Source organism: Alexandromys fortis, unplaced genomic scaffold, assembly GCF_014885135.2.
Source record: "Alexandromys fortis isolate MF-2015 unplaced genomic scaffold, M_Fortis_MF-2015_v1.1 scaffold_27, whole genome shotgun sequence".
Taxonomy (NCBI): Eukaryota; Metazoa; Chordata; class Mammalia; order Rodentia; family Cricetidae; genus Alexandromys; species Alexandromys fortis.
The window spans coordinates 2,911,467-2,935,839 of record NW_026067952.1 but is presented as its reverse complement, the minus strand read 5'-3'; the positions used below and the strand labels follow the sequence as shown (position 1 = coordinate 2,935,839).

Genomic DNA, 24,373 nt, shown 5'->3' with positions numbered 1-24,373 from the left:
GCGGGGGAGGGGGCGGCGAGGAGGAGGGCAGCTTCGGGGTGAGAGGCGGAGCGGGGGCCGCCTCCTGTAGAGAAAAGCCGGGGACTGACCGGGGCTGCGGATGCGGAGGCCGCCGTGAGGCTTGCTCCATTGGAATGCGATAGGCGCTGTCCGAGGTTCTGGAATGCGCCGCGCTCCGAGGCAGATTGGGGACCCCGGGTTGGGAAGATCCGCGGCCTGGGGCCAGACTTGGATTAGCTAAACCTGAGAGGCTGTTGGAAAGGGATGGACTAGCTGGAACAGGACTGATGTGCCATTCGACGGGCAGGAGGGAGGCTCCTTTCCCCGAGAGGGGACCCGGGCGTCCTGGCGCAGAGCAGGGACCAGCGGCTTCTGGGGGCGCAGTCTGCTGCAGTCCCTCGCTCTGAGCTTCCAGTTGGAAGGTGGGGGAAGTGATGGCTCTGAGGTTTGGAGGCATATGATAGCTCCCGTCTGGGCTGCAGCGTCCCCTTAAGGGGTACTTAGTGCAACCAGGACACCCTCCCCCAAGGCTCCCTGAAGTCCTGATCTCAGCCTGAAGCTACCTCCTCTGTGGATTTTCAGGTCTACTTTGCCGAATTTCCTCTCCCTCTCGGTTCTCCGTGGGTTCCCATTTAGGACAGGAAGCAAGATCCCTTCTTCCCTCTTTCCCCCTTCTCTTGGTACCCTGGGGCAGCAGGATGGTTTTCAGGGCGGGGCAGGGGGAAGTCTCTACAGTTAGCTCTTTTAGCATCCTGGTGAGGCCTCAGAAACGGGGTCTCAGTGGCTGAGTCCCCAGCGCCGTGGCGACACTGCGGACTCGCTGCGGTGGGTGCAGAGACTTGTCAGGAGCTGAGGGGCTCTGGAGCAAATCCTTGTGCAGTTCCGGTTCTCTGTCATCCTTCACTGCCGTTTTTTTCTGCTCTGAGGTCTTGGGGCCAGGCACCCCCTCGGGCTTCCAAGCCCCTCGCCGCCCCCCAGCGGTCTCAGGCATCCATCACCGCTGTCAGTCGCCCCCAGCCCCCACCCTTTAGCAGCGTTGCGTCCCCTGCGCACTAGCGCATCTCCAGTGCCTGCTGTCTGCGCTCAGAGCCTTCAAACACTCCCTTAGACATTGCTTGACCCTCTGGGCAGAGACTCCCACAGACCTCCCCAGGAAATGGCCCTAGGCCCCAAGAGCTGAAAGCATGATCTCACAGACACTAGCAGGTTTGACTCTGAGGTCCTTGGTTTTAGATCACAGTCAGAGCCAAGTGGAGGCGTGGGAAGGCTGGGGGCATCAGCATCTCTGGTCCTTTGTCCGAGACACCCCATTCCCATTCTCCCACGGGGCTGAGTCCTATGCAGGGGACAGAACTGCTGCTGGCCAGCTCATCCATCTCTCCAGTGACCCTGGGGTCACCTCTTCAGGCACTTCTCCCTGGCTGCAGGGGGAGGGGGTTGTAAAAGTCTACTCTGCAGCAGCGCCAGGAATCTTGAAGCAGTGCTCCGGGAACGAAGGAAAGGGACGTCACTTCCTCCCGGGGTCCTTCTCAGGTGCCTCCACCATGAGACATCCTGCTCCCCAGAATGGGTTCTGTGTATTCTTCAGCACCTGCTTCCTACACCGACCTTCACTGGACCTCTGTGTTTCTATGGGGTCGCCAAAAGAAGGCACATGTGTGCTGGAAGCAGGATTCTAATAGTTCTTTCCAGTTCTCAGGACTCCCTGTACATTTCTAGACACCGAGTGTAGCAGGCCCTCCTGGAGACTTTCTTTCTATATACAGAGTCCAGCGCTTGGAATTAGAGTGGCCAGAACCTGGGTCAAGCATTCTGTATCCCAGAGTGGGAAGGTCTTCCATGGACTCTTGGTGAGAGTGATAGGAGGAGCTAAAGACTTCCCGGGTCTAAGCAAAGAAGGACCAAGAGCCCCTGACTCTGAGTCTTGATTCCTGGAACTAGATGGATCTGGTGTTGACCTCAGGGAGAGTATGAGGGCTCCTCTGAGCCAAAGAAGATCCCAAGGATATTGTCCCTGGCATCCAGATCTTTTTCCCTTTGGGGTCAGACGACCCTTTCCCTCCCCAAGCTGCCCTGGGGATTCCCTTCAGGCCCAGCCTCTGGCCTCGGGGGAGGCTCCTTAGCCTGCGCCTGTTTCCTCCGGCGAGCTCTGGCCTCCGCAGCTTAATTGAAAGCCGATTCAGGCTGAGAGCTCCCAGGGGGCGGGGACGGGGGCGGGGGCGGGGAGGGCTCAGCCTTGGTCTGGGCTGCCTCTTGCGCGCCTCTAGAGCTCTCCCAGCACCCAGACTCCTGGCTCTGGGGAGTCAGGACGAGTTTCCCCTTTGCTGTCCTGCTCCTTTGAGAACGCAGACGCTCACTCCCCATCCCCCTTAGCCAGTGAGCCCAGCGTTCATGGCAGGGGACAAAATCAGCCCTTGGCTGATGAGGCCCGGAGCCTGGCGTCTGGCCCAGGCAGCGGATGGAAAGGCGGGACCCAGGACGAGCCTACCTTGCCGCCCCCCTCCCCTGCGCTCCTTTCCTGGCCGGAATCGGGCCTGTAGTCTGGCTCTGCGCTGCGCGCTGCGTTACATAAGCGGCTGCGGGCGCGTGGCCGGCTCAGCGCGCTGCGCGGTCGGTCCGCGCTGTCGCCATGGAGACTGGCGCCCGGCCTCCTAGTTACGGGGTCCCTGGCCAGGGTGTCCCCCTTCCAGTTGGTTAAGCGTCATCCGCTGGGGCAAAGAAGGAAGGCTTGAGAGGGGACGTGAAAAACAGAGGGGAGGGGCTCTTTTGATGGTGGTCTGGGACCTAATGGAGGGTGCGTCCAAGAAAGGCACCCAGCTGTTCAGAGAAGCCCTTAAATCTTGCAGCTAAGGGAAGGATGTGGGGATAAGAAGCCCAGGCTAGATGGGTACCAGGTGTGCTAAGAACGGTAGTTGCAATAGCAGCAGTAGGTACACTTGGGTCGCCAACATGGTATGTGTTATTTCAGTTGACTTCCTAGTCATTCTAGGAGTTAGGCCAGCTTACTATTCCTTTGCAACAGGAGACAGAGCCAGGGAGGCTGGTACTGAAGCTTAGCTTTCCCAGCTCAGTCCTTTCCTGAACCTTTCCCAGCTCAGTCCTTTCCTGAACCGCTAGGGATTTTTCTCTTACACCCCACTAGCTTCTCTAGTCCCAACTATCCTATGGCAAGAGCAGAAGGCATCGGGCCAACATTTTAGAAGGAGATGGGACCCACCTCACTCTCATTTCTCCTGGTTTCTGATCCCAGACAGATCTTTTCAGATTCTGGGGTCTGAGACGGAAGCCTTGCTGAATTTTCCTCCAAATACTGTTTCCTGAACATCTATTACGTGCTGGCTATCTCAGGGAGAATGGGCCTGTTATTCCCAGGAACTCACCTCGGTGAGAGGAGAAAATGGCTGGTGGCCTGGTTAGGCAATCAGGCATTTCTGCCTCAATGTGGCAAGGTGGAGGTGGGTGTTTTTTGGAGCAGGTGCTGTCCCCTGCCCCCAAATTTCAGACAGGTTGGGATACATCATGCTCTTGAGAGAGGTCCCTGGCCAGGTGACTGAAGAAGGGTTCCAGGAGGCAGGGAGGAGGATGCTAGACAGACAAGGACACCAAGAGATGAGGGCTAGGGGACTCAGGGTCCACAGGGCCTCAGCTTTACTTAGAACTTGGACAATGGTGATTCTTCCCCAGAGTCCAGGAAGATGACTACTGCTGGGGCTTCAGCCCTGGCGCTGAAGGAGGCTGATGGCTGGAAATACCCAATCATGTCCCTGGAAAGCTCATATCTTGGAGGGACCCTTCCTGCACCAACAGAGTTTCTCCTTGGCTTGGCACATTTCCTATATACGTTTGTGTGTTTATCCTTAGGTCTTCTGGTGTGCAACTTCTTTCCTGGACATTGCTCCCTCCTTGTGCCCAGGAAGCTTCTGGACCTTCCAATAGATCACCCTCTCTTCCACACTTCAGTCCATTAAGCTATAGCACCATCCCACCCATTGGCCCATGCTAGGAACCCCAGGCTTTATCCTAGATTCTTCCCCCCCCCCCAGACATCTGGCACAGCCCGAGTCTTTCCATTGCCCCAGATTACTGTGACCGAGGTGTTGTCAGCCTGTGCCCGGACTGTGGAAATGTTCTAGTCGTTGTACTTCTCACCTGAAGCCAGAAGGCTTGCTGCAATACTCCAGTCAGGTCATGACACTCTTGGGCCCGAAACCTCAGTGACTGCCATTGTCCTCTGGATGGGATCCAAATTCTTCAAGATGGCCTGGCACTTCCTTAAGGCTCACACTACCTTGAGTCATCTTCTCCCAAGCCACCTTTCATCCTTAGCCCCAATATGCCCCTTCCTAAGACTCTCGCAAGATCACGCTTTGTTCAGCAGTAACCTGTTCTGTTGGCTTCCACATCTGGGACATCAAACACACTGTTCTGGGTTCTCTGTGCCTGGAACACCCTCCTGCCACCCCCCAGTCTAGCCCTTACTCATCCTTCAGTTCTCAGCTGATGCGTCACTTCCTCTGGGAAGCCTTCTGTGACCTCTCAGGCTGGGCTGTTTGCCCTCCTGCGTCCCTGATGTTTTGTTTCCTGCACAGACTCTAGCATCCTGTCTACTGCTTCTCCCTGGCTTTGGCTTGGGTCTCTAAGGACAGGGACAGTGTCTTGGGCTGCTTGATTCCTCCTCTGGCCATTCTGTTGACACACGGGAGAATGACAGTGAAGGGGGGTATACGATGCCAAAAGGGTATCCTTGGGAGTTCAGGTGGCAGGGTTCTCTGCAGCCCTCTCTAGAAAAAAATCATGCATGCACCCACATACTAAGATGGGCTCATTTATATCCAAGATGGAAACTCTGAAGACTCGTGGTAGATGAACCAGGACCCTTCCTCAAGAGCAAAGAAGGACACACATGTTCATCAGGCACTCAGAACAGCCAGCAGTAAACTGGGTTCTTTATCCACGCTGCCAACTAAAATCACGCAAGAAGGCAGTGCAAGCCCAGTTTCTCCAGCCTGTGACCCAAGGCTCCAAGTGTTAAAGTGGCCCCATAGCTCTATGCAGGATGGATAGGGAGCAAGTGGCAGGTGTCACCCCTGACTCCTCTTCTTCTCAGGTGATGGCAACCCCAAGGAAAGCAGTCCCTTCATCAACAGCACTGACACAGAGAAGGGAAAAGAGTACGATGGCAAGAACATGGCCCTGTTTGAGGTGGGCTGCTTGGGCGACAGTTAGTCACGCTGGCTCATCAGAGCTCCCTCCCTCCCTCGGGAAGAGTAGACGCCTCTCCATTCCTCCCTCAGGTCCACCATCTTCCCCGGCCTCCCTAGCCCTCCTTGGTCTTTCCTGCCTTTACCTCGTGGTTCCCTGCCCTCCTCTCCTACCTCGCCACTTCCTTCTCCCATTCCCCCCCCCCCCCGCTTCCCCCTCCTCTGTTTCCATTGCATCCCAAACTCAGTGGCCTGACCTTCGTCCCCATCTCACTCCAGTTGCTGCCCTGACCTTCCTGCTCCCTAATGCCGACCCCTTTCCTCCATAGGAGGAGATGGACACCAGCCCTATGGTGTCCTCCCTGCTCAGTGGGCTGGCCAACTACACCAACCTGCCCCAGGGAAGTAGAGAGCATGAAGAAGCGGAGAACAATGAGGGCGGAAAAAAGAAGCCGGTGCAGGTGGGGCCTTGGGGGAGAAGGGATGGGAGAGGAAATGGATCTGGATGGAGGAGTGAATGACACAGAAGAAGGAGGGCGATGGCTATGGGGGGTAGGGGAAGGAATGGGAGAGGAAGGATGAAGGTGGAGGAGAGGAGGAAGGAGGCATTTTGAAGGACGCACGAGGGAGGCAACGGGAAAAACCTGGAGGCAGGTAGAAAGGAGAAAAGGACTCAAGAGCCAGAGGGAAGAGGGATGAAAGGGGGGAGAGGCAAGCAAGGAGAGGCAGGGAAGGAACATGGAGGAGGTGTGGGCTAGGCTGTTGGGCTGTAAAGACTGATGCTGGCCTCTCTGGCAGGCCCCACGCATGGGCACCTTCATGGGCGTGTACCTCCCGTGCCTGCAGAACATCTTTGGCGTCATCCTCTTCCTGCGGCTCACTTGGGTGGTGGGCATCGCTGGCATCATGGAGTCCTTCTGTATGGTCTTCATGTGCTGCTCCTGTGTGAGTGACCCCTCTCCTCTGCTCAGTGAAGACAGCTGGGGTTTGGTCGAGGCCTAGGGGGGTGCAGGGGGGAGGAAGCATGAGACCTGAGCTTTTTATAGGAGTCACTACTTGTGATCTTTGAGAGTAAATTAGGTCTGACTGGTCCTTCCTGAGCCTCATAGGCTTCTCTCTGATGACTGTCAGCCAGGCTTCACCTGTGTGCCTATGTTTGTGTACTTGCACAAGTACTGCAGATTCATTGATGATAAATGCAGAGAAGAAGACAAAATTCAACGTAATTGCATAAGAGTAACATTTTGGAAGGTCCCTACTCACACACACAAAAAAATGAGATTATGTCTCACAGATAACTTTGCAATTAGATTCTTCCTGTCCACCTTGAAAAAAAAATCTAATATCTATTGAACACCAAGTTCATATTCTTGTGTCTTCACACAAAGCCTTGGGACCACTTCAAATATATCAGTGCTGAAGCTACGCCTCCCATTTTATAGATACAAATACTGAGGCCTGAGAAGTGAATTGTCTTATGAATTGTCCTAAGTTACCTAGGGGCCAAACTAGAGTGATCAGAATTCTCTTGTATGTATGGTAGCGCCTCCCATTTTCATGGTGAATAAGAGGTTATTTTTTGAGAAGGGCTTGGCATGTGCAGAGGTTGGAACAGACCCAGACAGAAGCTCAGGAGAGGAGAGCCTGTGGGTTTGGCTGTGGCTGTGGGGTATATTGGCTTGGCTGCCAGCCAGGCCACTGCTGCCCCCAGCAGCCACCATTCTGATGATCTCTTTCCTGCAGACGATGCTCACAGCCATTTCCATGAGTGCAATCGCAACCAATGGTGTTGTGCCTGGTATGTGACTGGGGCCTTTGCAGAGTGGGGGAGGGCTGGGGCCTGATGATTGACAGGGGGAACAGAGGGCCAGGCTTTGTGGGCCATCAGGACCCAAGACCCAAGACTGTATTGCAGACCAAGAATAAGGCTATTATTGCTCATGAGGTAGGTAAGGGCGAGCCTGTTGGGGTTAGGGAAGGAGGCAGATGCTGGTGTTGAATAGGGCAATGGTCACCTTCTCTCCTACTCAGCCTGAGAACCTCTTGTCTGCCATCCTATTTTCTGAGCCATGACCTCCTTACAGGGGTAATTAGCGACCTGGGAATAATTACTGCTGCAAACTCCATGCAGAGTGCTTGGCTGTAGTCTCCTTTCTGGGGCGGCAGCCCGAGGTCTAGAGAAACCATCTTCTGCCCTCTGTCCCTAAGTCCTGCTCACTGCAGAGCTGCCCGGGGGCCCTCTGACCTTCTTGCTGATACTAGTTTTTTTTTTGTCTGCAGCTGGTGGCTCCTACTACATGATTTCCAGGTCTCTGGGCCCAGAGTTTGGGGGCGCCGTGGGCCTCTGCTTTTACCTGGGCACTACCTTTGCTGGGGCTATGTACATCCTGGGCACCATCGAGATCCTGCTGGTGAGAGGGAAAGGGGAGGAGGCGTGGGGTCCCAGGCTGTCAGCCACTTAAACAGTGTTCCCCGAACACCTGCTATAGGTCAGGCCACACTGCCTAAAGCTAAGGCCAAAGGGAAGTCGGATGTGGTCTGTCTCGAAAGAGTTCCCAGTCTGGCTGGGGAGATGAGATACAATAATTATGTAACACAAACAGCTGTGGTTTATCAGGCACCCACTGAGCTCTCGGAGCTCCAAGTGCTTTACAGTCATTATCGCGAATCCTTAGAGGTTTAAGTATTATGATGGCATTTTACGAATGAGAAGCCCCAAAAGGCAAATAGATCACTAGCTCAAGGTCACTCCGCTGTGGGGGAAGTGGCAGAGGCGGGTTGGTAAGAGTTAAAATACCAGCTGGAATAGTGAGAGCCCACCACATTCCAGGGAGTGTGCCAAGTGTTCTTTGGGCCAGGCGTGGCCGCACGTGCCTTTAATCCCAGCACTCAGGAGGCAGAGGCAGGTGGATCTCTGTGAGTTCAAGGCCAGACTGACCTAGAAGAACTAGTTCCAAAGCTACAGAGAAACCCTGTCTTGAACCCCACAACCTCCCCCCGCCCCCTCCCCGCCCCGCCCAAAGTGCTCTTTGGATGTTGGTTGCAGAGCTCCGACAGATGTTCTTGGGTTGTAAAAGAGAACAATGAGGGACCGTGTAGAGAGATCTCTTAGGGAGGTGTCTGGACTGAAGGACTGGCAGGGCAGCTGCCTAGGCCTCCTGTTCTTTCTGTTTGAATGAGTGCAGAGTAGGGAACCTTGGTTTAAGGAAAGGGGTGCAGTTTATTTGCCTAGAGTGCTCCAAGTCCTGGCTTTACTTCTCAGAACAATATACACGCTACACCTGGGAGGCAGAGGAAGGAGGCTAAGAAGTATGAGATCGCCCTCAGCGGCATAGTGAGTTTGAAGTCTGTCAGGGATGCAAGAGATCCTGTCACAAATGAAAAGAAAAGTGGAGCTAACATTTCCCAACCCCCCTATCCTCTGCAAGCCCTAAGATTTTAAGAGTAGTAGCCCCTCCATGAATCTCTCATGTGTCAGAAGAGAGGGCAAGTCCAGAGAGTCTCAGAAACATGTTGAGGGATGTGAGCCTACATCCCTCTGACTTCCAGGGTCTGTGCTTGCCCGCTGTCCCTATGGTTTTAGGAACCAAAACAGACAGAGACAGAGCTTCTGGTTTGGGGGCAGGAGAGAAGAAATCGGGGACTGGGGGCTGGAGGGGGCACATTGGGGCAAGCACTGTGGACTCTGTGACTTACGGCATCTCTAGATGCATTGTCAAACAGTTCTGCCCACCGCCCGACACTGGAACAATGTCAGAGTGAGGGAGAGAGGGAGCTAGTGAAAACCAGAAGCATATTTGTGTGTAGCTCTTGCATTTCTGTTCTTTTATATTATATTTTGTTCTGTCTTTGTAAAACACAACTCCACCTATAAATATTTCCTCAAGAACCCAAAAACTCCCTTTATTTATAAATAAAAAGTAACTTAAACAAACATAAGAATTGTAAGTTTAATGTAGGCATTTTAGAAAGTATGAATTATGCAAGACATCACATTTTAATTATTCAATAAAAGCTTCCATTGTTTTTAGTTGTTGTGTTGTTCTTTTCTTTTCTTTTGTTCTTTGAGACAAGGTTTCTCTGTGTAGCTCTGGCTGTTCTGGAACTTGATCTGTAGACCAGGTTGGCCTTGAACTCAGTGGTCCACCTGCCTCTTCATTCCAAGTGCTGGGATTAAAGGCGTGCGCCACCACACCCAGCTAGTTGTTCTCATTAGGCAGGGCCTCCTTATGGTCCAGGCTGATTTGATACTTTTGATCCTCCTTCCTCAGCCTCCTGGGTTCTTGGATTACAGACACTGATATTCGGATATCCCTACAAACACATCTACAATTATACACACACACACACATGGGTAAATATTTTCACATATAAATGTATAGAAATGAGATCATAAGATACAATTGTCTTATAGAACTTTGACCTTATTCACCCAATGCCACCACACATAGTTTTTAAACTCTTGAAACGAGGTCTTGCTATGTAGCTTAGGCTGGTTTCAAATTCTCCTGCCTGAGCTTCCCATAGTTTGGGATTATAAAGTCTGTACCACCATGTTCACCATGGATAGTTTTAGCGTCAGTCCCTATAAATTTATGCCTTTTTTGTCTTTGCTGCTGGGGATGAACCCAGGGCTTATATTCATATCAAATGTACTTTTTGTCACTGAGTCATGCCACAATCTCATGCCATCTTTTTAAATAGCTTTGTAGTTTAAGTAGAAATAAAATACCCTCTAGGGATAGACATCTATTTTCCACCTTTATATCATAATTAATAAAAGTAATAACTATAATTAATAGCTATAATAAATAATAGCAGTGAAGAACCTTTCCCAACATCTTTGAGTGCTATTTGTATTGGCTGCTTCATAAACATTGCAGAAGAGCCCACACCATCTTTAGCCAGGGCTTTGTTGATGGAGATCATTTCCCTGGGGTGAGTCTCAGCTGGCCTTTCCTGGGTCATCTGTCTGACTTGCTTTGCTCCTCTCCTGCAGGCTTATCTCTTCCCAGCCATGGCCATCTTCAAGGCAGAAGATGCCAGTGGGGAGGCAGCGGCCATGTTGAACAATATGCGGGTATATGGCACCTGTGTGCTTACCTGCATGGCCACTGTGGTCTTTGTGGGTGTCAAGTACGTCAACAAGTTTGCCCTGGTCTTCCTGGGTTGTGTCATCCTCTCCATCCTGGCCATCTATGCAGGGGTCATCAAGTCTGCCTTTGACCCACCCAATTTCCCGTGAGTGCTGTCTTTCTGAGTCTACAATATTGTGGCCCTCACTGACCCAGCTCAGGTCAGCATAGTAAGAATTTCTGCCAGGTCCCTCTCTCTTCACCTCTCAGAACTAGAGTGTGTGGGTTGTGAGCAACATCCCTGCAGGGTAAATGTTTCCTATTTAGGGCAAGTTCATTCAGGATGGGATAACATTTTTGGAGGAGGGAAGAGGTTCTCTTGAGTGTGTCAACTGCTTGTTGCTGGAAAAGGAACACATTCTGTGTGGTGGGGAAGCTTCTGAATGGGTCAGCCTCCTGTAATGGAAATCTTAGTTTTTGACACCTTCCCTAGGGTGGAAAAGAACCCAGAAGAGAGAACCCAGGGTTCAGGTCCCCTTTGGTTCTCTTGCTTCTCTAGTACAGAGTTCCCTCTATCTCAGTGGCAGAGGACAGAGCTCCACAGCTGCTATCCATGGTGCTGAGAACAATAGCGCCAACAGGCTTGTTCACTATCTTGTCTGCATGCTAGACTCGCTTGGGAAACTATAGAAACGCCAATGGCGTGCGCCAGACAGAACCAGAATCTCTGGATGTGGGGCCCAAAAATTTGTGTCTTTAAAACTCCCAGTGATTCAACTGTGAAACCAGGGAGCGGTCTTGTTCTTCCCACCTCCCTTGCTTGCTTCTCTCCCTAGGATCTGCCTCCTGGGGAACCGCACGCTGTCGCGCCATGGCTTTGATGTCTGTGCCAAACTGGCTTGGGAAGGAAATGAGACAGTGACCACACAGCTCTGGGGCCTTTTCTGTTCCTCCCGCTTCCTCAACGCTACCTGTGATGAGTACTTCACCCGAAACAATGTCACCGAGATCCAAGGCATTCCTGGTGCTGCCAGTGGCCTCATCAAAGGTTGGGGGAAGGGAAAGGGCTGGCGTCCATGGAGTGCCTCGGGGATTATGGGTTAAGTTGTCAGGATTAGGGGCATTCCTTGGGTTTCAGTCAATTCAGTCAGCTTTAATTGGGCATCTTGTGTAGGCCATGTTCTGTCCTAAGCAGTATGGAGAGGGAGAGGTGAAAGAGTGGAATGTACTTCATTGTTACTGAAAAGAAAGCCAGTCTAATAAGTGTTCTCTGCCTACTAAGTACTTAACAACCGTGCCAAAGCACTGGGACCACAGCATACACGAGTCTCAGTACTTGGCCTTAGGGATTTTAGTGACAGAAAGAGTTGTTAATAGATTCTGATCCATAGAGATGTGTATTCAGTGAACAGAGAAGCACGAGGAGACACAGCATCCATATATATCAGATGTCAAGAACAAGGCTTCCTGCACTTGCCAAGGGAGGCTTTGGAGGACAAGCAAGAGACTGTCAGTTGTATAGGGGAACACGGGAATTACAGAGCAAAGGATAGCCTGTTTAATGTGTGTGGCTGCGGGAATCATAGCCTGTCCTTTGGACCGTGAATCATTCGATGTGACTCGGGGGCTATGTACAAAGAAAAGACAACACGGAATGATGCTAGAGAAGACGGCACAGGCCAGACTGTTGCAGGCCCTAGAAGCCTTGCTGCGGAGTTTGGGTTACATCCCGAAGGCAGCAGGGGTGCAGAAGGAGGCAGATGCTGTGAGCCCAGGAGAATGAGGACTCTTTTGAGAAACAGGGATGGTTTCAGTGGCAGTGAAGTAGGGGTTCTTAACTAGAGCTGTTCTGCCCTGGAGGTGGCCAGCCCATCCACATGCACATGCACGCATATACACGTACACACTTTATTTTGTGTGTTTGTGTGTATATGTACACACATGCCATGTACAAATAGAGGTCATAGGGACATCTTGCTGGGGTCTGTTCTCTCCTTCCACCATGTGGGTCTCCGGGTTTGAACCCAGATTATCAGATTTGGCAGCAGGTGCCTTCACTGACTGAGCCATCTTGCTGGTCCCTGGAAATATTTTTTTTTGGTTATCAAAACTAGAGGGATTGGGGCTAGATAGATGGCTCAGAGGTTAAGAGAACCAGAGGACCCAGGTTTGATTCCTGCACTCAGATGGTGGCTCACAACCATCTGTAACTCCAGTTTCAGGGGATCTGATGCCTTCTGGTCTCTGCAGGCACAAGGCACATATGAGGTTCACAGACACGCATGCAGACACAATACCCATGCACATAAGACATGAGGAAAACTTGAGGGCTGCTACTCACATTTAACGTGTAGATGACAGGCTTCTGCCTTACACCCTGCGGTGCTGTTTGAGAGCCCCTGTAGCAGAGTCATCTACCCCAGCTGCCGCTGGTGCAAGGTGGAGGAGCCCTGGAGGGGGAAGAAAAGCTTGTTTGAGAAATGTTAATGAGTGGTGACGGGTAGAAGTTGAGATGCTTTGAAGCAGGGGAAGGGAACAGGAGCAGCTGACAGCAACGCCAGGGTGTTTGAGCTGATTGATGCTAGAGCCATTACCAAGATGAGAGGTGCAGGGACAAGCCGGGGCTTGAGGGCTGATGAGGTCAACTGGGGACATATGGAGTCAGTCTTGGAGAAGATTTTCTGTGTCTGCCCCACTAGATTGGGCTATTTAAGGGCAGAGACTCAGTCCCATTCAGCTTTGAAATCTGTGTCCCCACCCTGGCAAAACGTAGGAGCTTGGAAAATGGTGTGCGTGAATGGCCAGTTGTGGGAACGAGATCTGGTTAAACTTACCTTTCTGCTCCCTACCCTCCTGGTCTAAGCTCTGGCCCCCAACTTCCGGTCATCTCCCTGAGTGTCTCATCTTCCGACAGAGAACCTGTGGAGTTCCTACCTGACCAAGGGGGTGATTGTGGAGAGGCATGGGATGCCGTCAGTGGGCCTGACAGATGGCACCCCTATCGACATGGACCACCCCTATGTCTTCAGTGACATGACCTCTTATTTCACTCTGCTTGTTGGCATCTACTTCCCCTCAGTCACAGGTGAGGGGCAGCTTGGGGAGGGAGGCCTGTGCCTGGGAGTGGGTGGGCAGGAGGTTCAGAGACAAGACGAGTGGCTCTCCCTGCCACCTAAGCAGTAGGTACTTGTTCAGGCCCTATGGGAGAGATGAAGGAATCAGGCTCCAGAAAGATAGCACAGGGGCCAGGGTACCAGTGAGGTACCAGGCTCCCAACTCCAATATGTGTCCTTTCCTCAATGGCCCTGGCCTCTATCTGAACTGCTCTTCTCCCTACAGGGATCATGGCTGGGTCCAACCGGTCTGGAGACCTGCGGGATGCCCAGAAGTCCATCCCTACCGGAACCATCCTGGCCATTGCCACCACCTCTGCTGTCTGTATCCTACACAGCTGGGTGGTGCCCACCCTGGGTGTGGGGGGAATATTGCGGGAAGTATGGAGGTTGCTACCTTCTCTGGTGGCTCAGGATGGGCGATGGTGGGGCATCACCTTGCTAGGGATTCTCCTTCATTCTCTACCTTAGACATCAGCTCTGTTGTTCTGTTCGGGGCCTGCATTGAGGGGGTCGTCCTGCGGGACAAGTAAGTCAAGGAATGGGGTGGGTCTTGTCCTGGGACCACCAGGCTCAGGAAGAAACAGACCTGGCAGGGTGGCCTGAGCACAATACTTGCAGATTTACTCATTTTCTTCTTACTGAGTATTTTATCTTTCTTGTCACTGAAACTTAAGAAGCTCCACAGATGTCTCCTTTGGTTTGGGATAACGATCTATTTATTTAAGATCCATTCATTCATTCATTCATTCATTCATTCACCTAACACCCCTGTGTATTGTTCACTGCCTTCAAGGTTCTGAGGGAAGCAAAGAGTAACACAGAGTTTTGTACAGGGCTACAGAGAGCACAGGAGGTTCAGTGTGACCCAGTCAAGCAAACACATTAATAAATACATTACTGCTAGTTTTAAGGTAGTTTGACTCCTTTTTTTTTTTTTTTTTTTTTTTTTTTTTTTTTTTTTTGTNTTTTTTTTTTTTTTTTTTTTTTTTTTTGAAGATAGGGTTTCTTCTCCGTATACTTCTGGCTATTCTAGAACTTGCTTTGTGATCAGGCTGACCTTGAACTCAGAGAGATCACTTGCCTAGACCTCCGAGTGTAGGGATTAAAGGCAGTACCACTACACCTGGCCCATTTATCTCCTTTAGTCTTAGACCTCCCAGATCACCAGGGTCCCTTCACCTCGGCTCTTCATCCAGCATTTGAAGGACTTCAGCAGACACCCGATGAAAAGCTGGAAGGGGCTTTTGTACATTGTAAGCTGTCCTGCACCAACCACAGGCCGAAAGCATTAGACTAAAGCTCAGCTTGTGTAGACTATTATTGTCATTAATAATAATGTGCAATGGGGTTTTGCTGCATGAGGGTGTCAGGTACCCTGGAACTGGAGTTACAGTCAGTTGTGAGCCACTCTGTGGGTGCTAGGGATTGAACCTGGGTCCTCTGGAAGATCAGCCAGTGTAGACTTGCCCTGGTCACTGTTCCCTAAACAACACAGTGTGACACCCAGGTCCACAACACTTCCAGTGTGTTAGGAGTTGTGAGTCATCAGACACGATTCTGAGTCTTCAGGGAAGTGCGTGCCTGCTGGTGGATACTGTGTCACCTGTAGATCTGACCACCACAGAATCTGGCATCTTGGGAACAGAGACGTACCCCACACAGATTCTGAGTGATGCTTGCCTCAGTATTCCTTCCCAGTTTCTTTAAATTTTTTATTTATTACCAGCCATGATGGCACATACCTTTAGTCCTAGCACTCCAGAGGCAGAGGCAGGCAGATCTTTGTGAGTTCAAGGCCAGTCTGATCTACTAGTGAGTTCCAGGCCAACCAGGGTTGTGTAAAGAGACCTTGTCTCAAAAAACAAAGAAATTATTTTTTATTAGCAGTGCATGTGTGTGTATGTGTGCGTGTGTGTGTATGGTGTGTGTGTGGGAGGGAGAGGGTGTACATGTGTTTGTAGGTGTGTGTGGGTCAGATGACAACCTTCAAGAGTAGGTGTTCTCTCTCCACCATAGATTCTTGGGACCAAACTCAGGTCTGAATATTTTGCATCTGTGACTGTTAGTTTTAGAGAGGTTTGATCTGCATGCATCTCATTTAACCACAGACCTTCCATGAGACCGCCTTGCAAGGGTCTGTGTTTGAAGGACAGGCACCGTTAGTCCCAAGTCATCTCACTGGCCCCTTTTTAAAGTTTATTTTCCTTTCCATGTTGAATAGAGATTACACAACTAGGAAGGGAGGGCATTCCAGGCAGTAGGGACATTTTCCAGGGTGAAGAGGAGAAACGACTGTGTTATGTATGTCCGTGTGCATACTTAAAGCTGTATTGGGTTTAGCGTCCTGATCCCTCGCTTCTGGAGAGCATGTGAACACACGAGGAGCAGGGGAGGGAAGGGACTCACATTAATACTTTGGTTTCTTTGTGGCAATGCAATGGGGTTGTGAGGCTGGGCAGGAGTCATGATGGGGGCCTGGGCTGGAGTCAGGATGGGGGCCTGGGCTGCATTCAGGGTGGGGGTCTGGGCCAGAGTCAGGATGGGGGCCTGGGCCAGAATCAGGATGGGGGCCTGAGCTGCAGTCAGTGTGGGGGCCTGGGCTGGAGTCAGGGTAGGGGCCTGGGCTGCATTCAGGGTGGGGGCCTGGGCCAGAGTCAGGATGGGGACCTGGGCTGCAGTCAGGGTGGGGGCCTGGCTTTTCCACAAGGAAATTAAAGCTTGATTTTGTTTTAAGAAATGGAGTCCACTGCAAGGTCTTTGGGTGGGGGTGTGGCCCACTCAGTGAAAATTTGCTTCTGTGATGTTATTTTAGAGTCGTTTGACCTCCGTGCATCTCATTTCATCATAGACCTCTCACGAGACTGCCGCCAGTCCAGCATCCCTCATTCACCGCTCTGCCTGGTGTTTGAAGGAGCTCAGCAATGTCCCCTGAGCACATCTCCAGGGACAGGATTCCAGCTGCTAAGCAGCAGCTCCACTTCCCCTCCTCTCCACCTTCCCTCTCTTCCCCCCCTCACCTTTTTAAGAATACTTGTTTTTATTTTATGTGCATGAGTGTTTACCTGCATGTGTGTCTGTGCACTGCATACATGCCTGGTGTCTGTGGAGGCCAGAGTGAGTGCTAGATCTTCTGGGACTGGAATCCAGGCAGCTTGTGAACTGTCATATGAGTGCTGGGAACTGAACCAGGTCCTCTAGAGAAGTAACCAGTGCTCTTACAGCTAATCCATCTGACACACGCCTTTAATGCCAGCACTTGGAGGCAGAGGCAGGCTTATCTTTGTGAGTTCGAGGCCAGCCTGGTCTACAAAGTGAGTTCCAGGACAGTTAGGGCTGTCACATAGAGAAACCCTGTCTCAAAAAACAAACTAACAAACCAAAATACCAAAACCCCCCAAAACAAACAAAACAAAAAGCAAACAACATCTGATCCATCTACTCTGCCTCACCCCCCTTTTTGGAGGTGAGGTCTTGCCGCACTGCTCAGGCTGCTCTGGGATTCTTGGACTGCAGGAGTTCTGCCCAGCTTCCTGTGGCTCGGGCTGCGGGCACATGTGAGAGACCACACTGTTTTAAAGCCGTGGCGCTGACACAAAATACTTTCTTCTGATTTTGTTTTGTTTTTTTTGAGGCAGGGCTTTTGTTTGTAGCTCTGGCTGTCCTGGAATTCACTCTGTAGACCAGGCTGGCTTTGAACTCAGATCTGCCTGCCTCTGTCTCCCGAGTGTTAGGATTAAGGGTGTATGCCACCCTGCCTGGCCTGATTCTTTTCTATTGTTTTAAAACTTAATTTACTGTATGCATGTATCTGTGTGTGTTTGCACATGTGCGTATCTGTGCCATTAGTGTCCATATGGATGTCAGAAGAGAACTGTGAGGGTCAGTTCTGTCCCTTTACCCTGTGGGTCACGGGATGTGACAAGCGCCCTTCCCTACTAAGCCATCTTGCAGACCCTTTCCCGTTTATTCTTATAGCACCAGCGCACACTGAAGCCGGAGCCCCCATTTTCACACGGAGATGCTGCAGCCCCATTGAACCAATTAATTTTTTTAGGATCACGTTAACAATGGACTGTTTATTAAACTCATATTTATACCCCGTCCTGGGGAATTTTCCTATTGCGTCTCCTATTCCCTCACCATTTGCGTGAGGTAGGCTCATGAAGATCCGCAGCTCACAGCAGAGGGTCAGTGATGTGCTTAAGGTCACACAGAAGCCAGGCCCTGCAGTCAGCATCTTTCTGGGCACACCGTCGGTGGTAGCATTGCTCACCCAATGTCCTTGTCCCCTCACTGTCTCTCTCCAGGTTCGGGGAAGCTGTGAATGGCAACCTGGTGGTGGGCACTCTGGCCTGGCCATCTCCTTGGGTCATTGTCATCGGCTCTTTCTTCTCCACCTGTGGGGCTGGACTACAGAGCCTCACAGGGGCCCCACGCCTGCTTCAGGCCATCTCTCGGGATGGCATAGTGCCCTTCCTGCAGGTCAGTGTGGCAGAGCCACCCCACACAGCAGATCAGTCATCTGGGTCCCTGCCCAGAAGACACTGCACCAGGGTCACCGCCAGCCTTGAGCTCCCTCCTAGGTACTGTGCCCCACAGCTGCACTAAAAAACAAGGGACCTTATTTGGGATTTGGCCTGTGATCTGTGCCATCTCTGAACACTATCTGCTCGTAGAGGAAGAATAGAGGGCGCTTCTCCAGCCTCGGAGCATTGGGGACTCAGAGAGCCAGCAACAGGGCTAGGAAAAGCTGTCTTTTTCTGTGAATATTAAGGGAAAAAAATCTATTGAGCATACAGACACATGTTGCCTGTCCCTTAGGAGCCTCTGTCCCTCTGGGGGTCATTTCAGTGTCATTCCACGATGACGGCAGTGAGGGGGGATGAGACAGAGAGAGCCTGCCGTTCCCTTGGGTTCCCTAGAGGATGCAGAACACAGGCACCTCCTCATACCCCCTCACTGGTTAGACGGGTCCTGCCTCTGTTCCCCTGATTCCCAAGACTGAAGGCTTCAGTCTCCCATGATGGCTGCTCTGTTCCCAGGTCTTTGGCCATGGCAAGGCCAATGGAGAGCCAACCTGGGCGCTGCTGCTGACTGCCTGCATCTGTGAGATTGGCATCCTCATCGCCTCCCTGGACGAGGTCGCCCCCATCCTTTCCATGTGCGTGCTAGGCCTGGGGCCCATCCTTTGGCCCCGTGAGCCTCTCTTCCTGGGTCCCTCCACCACCACCTTAACGGTCGCAGAAGCCCATCCTCTGTCATAGAGATTCAGCCTCACACACAGCAGGCTGTGCTGTGAGGTTTGGTTTGTTGGCATGACCTGACCCTCTCCTCTCCTCCTTGCCTCTTTCCTCCAAGTCCTGTTTTCTTCTCCAAGCCCCGGTTTCTCTGTCTTCACAGTGTCCTGCATCCGCCTCACCTGCGTCTTTTGCATTCCAGGTTCTTCCTCATGTGCTACATGTTTGTGAACTTGGCTTGTGCGGTGCAGACACTGCTGAGGACACCCAACTGGAGGCCACGCTTTCGCTATTACCACTGGTGGGTGCCCGTTTCCCCGTCCTTCCCACAGCCATTTCTCACCTCTCCTGAGCCCCACGTTAGATCTGAGGTCTGAGCAGTGTCTCCTCCTCTACAGACAGCTCAAGGAAGATCGAAGGGAGGGTCTTATGGTTACAAACAGTAATGTGACATGGCCAGAAACGGCCCAGTGACCACTCCTTTGGCCACAGTGCTCAACCTCTTACATGGTAGCATGGAGGTCAGAGTCAGCTGGACTCAAATTCATAGCCTGACTCTCCACTTCCTGCCAGCGAGAGCTTGGACTGATGATAGAGCCTCTTTGAACCTCAATTTCCTCATCTGGGAAATGGGCACAATAGCCATGCTCCCTCCTAGGTTTCTGGTGAGCTTGTTGGCAGGTGATGCAGAGAGGATTCTCTTCTGGAGGGGGCTAAGATCTCCTTACCGTGTTAGCCTGTGGCTTTTCTTCTGTGACAGGAAGAACTATGCTCACTCCACAGTGGGAAAGTTGAATTCACAGCAGGTGACTGACCCATGGTCACCCATAAGACTATGAGACAATGGTCTTTCTTTTTTTAAGACAGAGTTTCTCTGTGTAGCCCTGGCTGTCCCAGAACTCTCTCTATATATAGACCAGGTTGGCCTCAAACTCATGGAGATCTGCCTGCCTCTGCATCCAGAGTGCTGGGATTAAAGGTGTGCACCACCACTGCCTGGCAGGATAATGGACTTTCATGGAAGCCACATGATTTCGGCCTTAAGGCTCCTCCTCTTGCTGCTGGCCTCTTTCTGGAAGGTCCTGCTTCCAGTGTGTCCACAGACCTCTGTCTCAGAAACCATATGAACCCACATTCCTGGAGGGATCTGGCAGGGTCTAAGGGACAGAGCCTAGTGACTCTGGAGTCGGGTGGGACATGGATCAGTGTCTTGTGTATGGCTACTTGTTTATTTAGAAAGTCTGCACGGTGCTCAGGGTGACACCAGTGTGGCATTTAGATCTAGATGCCCATGTCTTGCCTAGGCCTTGCCTGCCACCCTGCTTTTGCTGCCCAAGCCCAGGTGTCACCATCAGCCCTGCAAAGGGCTCAGGGACTGGGTTCTCTTCATTTTCCAGGACTCTCTCCTTCCTGGGCATGAGCCTCTGCCTGGCCCTCATGTTCATTTGCTCCTGGTACTATGCACTGGTAGCCATGCTCATTGCCGGCCTCATCTATAAATACATCGAGTACCGGGGGTAAGTGCCGGGAGGAGGCCAGGGAAGCTGAGGGTGGGCAGGGCGAGGGCTGACTGAGTGACGGTCCAAGGCTGGAGTGCAAGGAGGGGACCCTATGGAGTAGGTTTAGAGAGGAGGCTGACGAAGCCTTGATGGACAGGCAAGAGAGCATCTAGATTTCGGAGTGATTTCAAAGGGACCAGCTACACAGCTACAGCTTGACTAAGTCAGAAGGAGAGCGACACGGGAGAGATGGCTGTGCCCTGGGACAACCAGATGTGTGGGATGTCTTCATCTACCACTCCTGGTTTCCTGGACTCATGTGACCCCCCTCCTGGTCCCCAGGGCGGAGAAGGAATGGGGCGATGGGATCCGAGGCCTGTCTCTCAGCGCTGCTCGCTACGCTCTCCTGCGCCTGGAGGAAGGACCTCCGCACACCAAGAACTGGAGGTGAGTGGTGAGGGTGGCTGGGGAGGATGGGGGGGGTGGCAGGGGAGCAGGGGTCCGATCTATCCCTCTGCCTCTGGCTGAGCGGTACCTCTCTCTAACCCCGTCTCGCCTGAGCCCCCTACAGCTCTATGATGAATTGAGTCCTGGATATTTGTTCATTTGAGCATTCCATTTTACTTGTGAAAAAAAAAATTCCCAAACTCATGTTGTACGGCCAACTCCCTTCCTAGCCCTGGGGGTACCTGCCCGTTCATAGATCTGTGGAAATCACACAGAGAAGCAGAGAGACAATACTTCTGAAGCCTGCTCTCTTACTTTGAGAGGGACAGGGTCTTGAGGAGTCTTCAAATTATTGACAGCATTTCTACCGAACATGAGGGGCCCCGGGGCTTCTAGACTCTTCCCCTTCTGCCCTTAGGTCAGGTACTTCCTTAGTGGCTACTGTACACACCCAGCTTGACATCTGTCCCCCTGGTTCCACCAAGGGTCAGGTTGGAAGTCAGAATTGTAGGCATATTACTAACCTGGGGCTCCCAGATACTGGGTTTGGCACTGTCTGTAGATTGTCACGCAGTCAGCGTAGGGTCCAGCCCAGAACTGGTACTTGGTGGATACTATGAAAGTGATGGGGAGTGGGAGGAATGCCAGGCTGAGTGTGTGAGGAAGTGACGGGGAAATGGCAGGGAGGATGGCTGGATAAGCATCTACACATATGGAAGTCTGTCTGGGTGAATAGATGGATGTGTGAATGGGTAGGGGTGGGTGGGTATGTGGGTGACTGAGTGAATAAGGCCTGGTAGGTAAATTCATCTGGATTCTGCTGGATGACTGAAGGGTGAAAAGGATGGGTGGGTGGCTGGATGGATGGATGAATGAGAGGGATGGAGCGATGGGTGGGTGGCTGGATGGATAGAGAGGGGTGGGCCTCCGCTGAAGGGTTTGCTGCTCAAGGAAATGGTTGCTGCGGCCCAGCAGTTTGCGGTGGATGGAGCCCAGGTGTGGGGGCCCAGGAGACAAACGGGTAAACAGATGTGACTCATGTGGTGGACGGGTGGGTGGGTGGGGGGTGGGAGGTGGGTCACGTGAACCTGCATCCTCTTCAGGCCCCAGCTGCTGGTGCTGGTGCGCGTGGACCAGGATCAGAACGTGGTGCACCCCCAGCTGCTCTCCTTGACCTCCCAGCTCAAGGCAGGGAAGGGTCTGACCATTGTGGGCTCTGTCCTGGAGGGCACCTTTCTGGACAACCACCCTCAGGCTCAGCGGGCAGAGGAGGTGAGCAGAGGCCGGGCAGGGTGGGCAGTTGGGGTCGAAAGTGTCGAAAGTTGGAAAGGCGGTCTTCACCTTACTGTACTTGCCTTTCGGTACAAAGGGATGTCAGGGCAGTCGGGAGCGTGTCTTCTCCTTAGAATGGGAGTCTGAGGGTCAGAGGGTGAGCGAGTGCCTGTCAATTCTACCCACAGGGGCTGGGGAGGTGGCTCAGAGGATGAAGCACTTGCTGTGAAAAGCAAGAGAACCTTTGTAAAAGCAGGCACTGGGATGCGGGTCTGTAGCTCTAGCGCTGAGGGTAGGGGTGGAGACAAGAGGATCCCTGGAGCTCACTGGACAGCAAGGCTAGCCAATCAGGGAGCTCCATGTTTAATGAGCACCTCAGAAAAAGTAAGATGGAGAGTGGCTTACGGAGATAGTTGATATTGACCTTTGACCTCCACATTCAACTTATAGAACCAAAGGCTGACAGAGCCAGAAGGGCCCATTTTATGGATAAGGACACTGAGGCTTAGAGTTCAGGTTACCCTGAGGCAGAAATTACTCTCTTCCTTCTGGAAGAGGAAATCTTTTAAATCTTTCAAGGTGTTTTAAAATCCAAGCAAAACAAAACAAAAACAAAAAAAAAACAACCAAACAAACAAACAAAAAATTAAACAAAACAAAAACAAATTCAAAGATCATCTAGGAGGAAGCCGGGGCCCAGCATGGGCTGGCAGGTTTCTGAAATCACAAGGCTGGCTGGAAGTCTAGCCAGGATTCGCACACGCCCCTGGCTCTGGGTCACCTGCTTTTGTCACATCCACAAAGGAGCATGCAGAGCCACTGTGAATGGGGCAGCCGGGTGGGCATGAACTGTATGAGAAGTGCCTGGAACCCAGAGGGTAGAGGAGGAAGTGGGTTCTACCTGCGACTCAGGCCTGTCTTCCCCCAGGGCTGCAGCTGGGAGTAGAGAGAGAAAAGGTGAGATGGGGGAGGGGCACCCCTAATGGCCTATGACAGTTGCTGTTTCCGCCTCACTGAGCCGCTCACACCAATCTATCAAGACTCAGAGCTGGAGGCCCCAGCTGGTCAGGAAAACGCTACGTGAACTGACAGAGAGCATGCTGGGTACCAGGCATTAGGCTAGGCATACAGAGAGCATGCTGGGTACCAGGCATTAGGCTAGGCACAGGGAGAGCGGGACCAAGTGCTAGCCATAGGCCACACACAGGAAGGTTCCAGCCCCATTTGGCACTGTTGAGTGCTCTTCTGGGTTAATAAGGACAGGGCAGTATGACACATTAGGGCTATGATACAGGGCAGTGTCCTGAGCCCTTTCATGAATCAAGCTGTGTGAGCCTCCTGATTCCTAAGTGGAACTGTCCCCCCCCCCCCCCCCCCCCCCCCCCCCCCCCCCCCCCCCCCCCCCCCCCCCCCCCCCCCCCCCCCCCCCCCCCCCCCCCCCCCCCCCCCCCCCCGGACGATAAGAGTAGAGGTTAGGTGACTTGCAGGAAGCCACAGCCAGGAGGTGGCAGAGATAGAATTAGTTAGACATCAGGTCAGTGGTTGAGGGCAGAGCGGCTGAAATGAGCCTCCTGGGTCCTGAATCGTCACTTACATTAGCAGCCTGTCCTTACGCGAGTCTTAATTTCTGAGCCTCGATTTCCTCATGGATAAAATGGGAACAGTGAGAACCCTTCCCCCACTGCAGATTAAAGGTGCACAGAAGATGCCCATCGTTTTTGTTAAAATACATCATTACATTGTGTGGCCGTGCAGAGCAGCCTGGCTGAACTGTGGTCTGGGTGGAGGGTGGTCTCTGGGAGGATGGCACTGGGGTCAAGGGAGGAGCACGTGGGATGGCAGTGGAGAGCGTGTCGAGCAAAGGACAACTCAGAGCAACAGCAGGGTGTGCGGAGGTGGGGTGGGACACTGGTGACAAGCAGAGACAGGAGCCATAGGTGATGAGGTGCTGGTGTGGGCCCTGGAGTCAGGTAAGATCACAGCTGAGGTTCAGGAAGATGGGATGGATGCAGAGAGAGGGAGGATGGACAAAAAGACTGGAGGGAGCCTGTGAGCCTCAGCCTCGGCCCAGGCTGTCTGAGGCTGGCCCTCATCTACACACGCCTTCCCCACAGTCTATCAGGCGCCTGATGGAGGCTGAGAAGGTGAAGGGCTTCTGCCAGGTGGTGATCTCCTCTAACCTGCGCGATGGAGTGTCCCACCTGATCCAGTCTGGGGGCCTCGGCGGGCTGCAACACAACACTGTGCTAGTAGGCTGGCCTCGCAACTGGCGGCAGAAGGAGGACCACCAGACATGGAGGAACTTCATCGGTACTGATGCGGTCGGCTTGTGGGCTGCTCTGCTTCTGAGGGTTCCTGAGTACAGCCTGGGTGTGGGCTCAGTATGTGCAGGTGGTACCACGTTAGCATCTATGTCAGGCCCTGGGAGGAAGATGGCGCAGGACAGGGTGGGGTGAGGGCGGCAGCCTTAGAGTCATGGTGGTCGGGATCTGCGTCTTGGCTCTGGTCTTTGACAGAGGTGTCCAG

At 52.4% G+C, this 24,373-nt stretch overlaps 1 protein-coding gene across 1 annotated transcript in view; it reads left to right on the top strand.

Moving 5' to 3' along the window:
• Nucleotides 1-24,373, top strand: part of Slc12a5 (solute carrier family 12 member 5) — a 39,527-nt gene that overhangs the window by 10,281 nt on the left and 4,873 nt on the right. Inside the window, exons 2-18 of the mRNA XM_050150976.1 lie at nucleotides 5,108-5,202; nucleotides 5,531-5,662; nucleotides 6,000-6,146; nucleotides 6,945-6,999; nucleotides 7,482-7,612; nucleotides 10,201-10,442; nucleotides 11,113-11,324; nucleotides 13,191-13,361; nucleotides 13,616-13,714; nucleotides 13,861-13,918; nucleotides 17,700-17,874; nucleotides 18,435-18,553; nucleotides 18,832-18,930; nucleotides 20,027-20,146; nucleotides 20,471-20,575; nucleotides 21,679-21,847; nucleotides 23,962-24,157. Of these exons, the coding sequence (XP_050006933.1) occupies nucleotides 5,108-5,202; nucleotides 5,531-5,662; nucleotides 6,000-6,146; nucleotides 6,945-6,999; nucleotides 7,482-7,612; nucleotides 10,201-10,442; nucleotides 11,113-11,324; nucleotides 13,191-13,361; nucleotides 13,616-13,714; nucleotides 13,861-13,918; nucleotides 17,700-17,874; nucleotides 18,435-18,553; nucleotides 18,832-18,930; nucleotides 20,027-20,146; nucleotides 20,471-20,575; nucleotides 21,679-21,847; nucleotides 23,962-24,157 (2,325 nt within the window). The remainder of the gene's footprint in view (nucleotides 1-5,107; nucleotides 5,203-5,530; nucleotides 5,663-5,999; nucleotides 6,147-6,944; nucleotides 7,000-7,481; nucleotides 7,613-10,200; nucleotides 10,443-11,112; nucleotides 11,325-13,190; nucleotides 13,362-13,615; nucleotides 13,715-13,860; nucleotides 13,919-17,699; nucleotides 17,875-18,434; nucleotides 18,554-18,831; nucleotides 18,931-20,026; nucleotides 20,147-20,470; nucleotides 20,576-21,678; nucleotides 21,848-23,961; nucleotides 24,158-24,373) is intronic.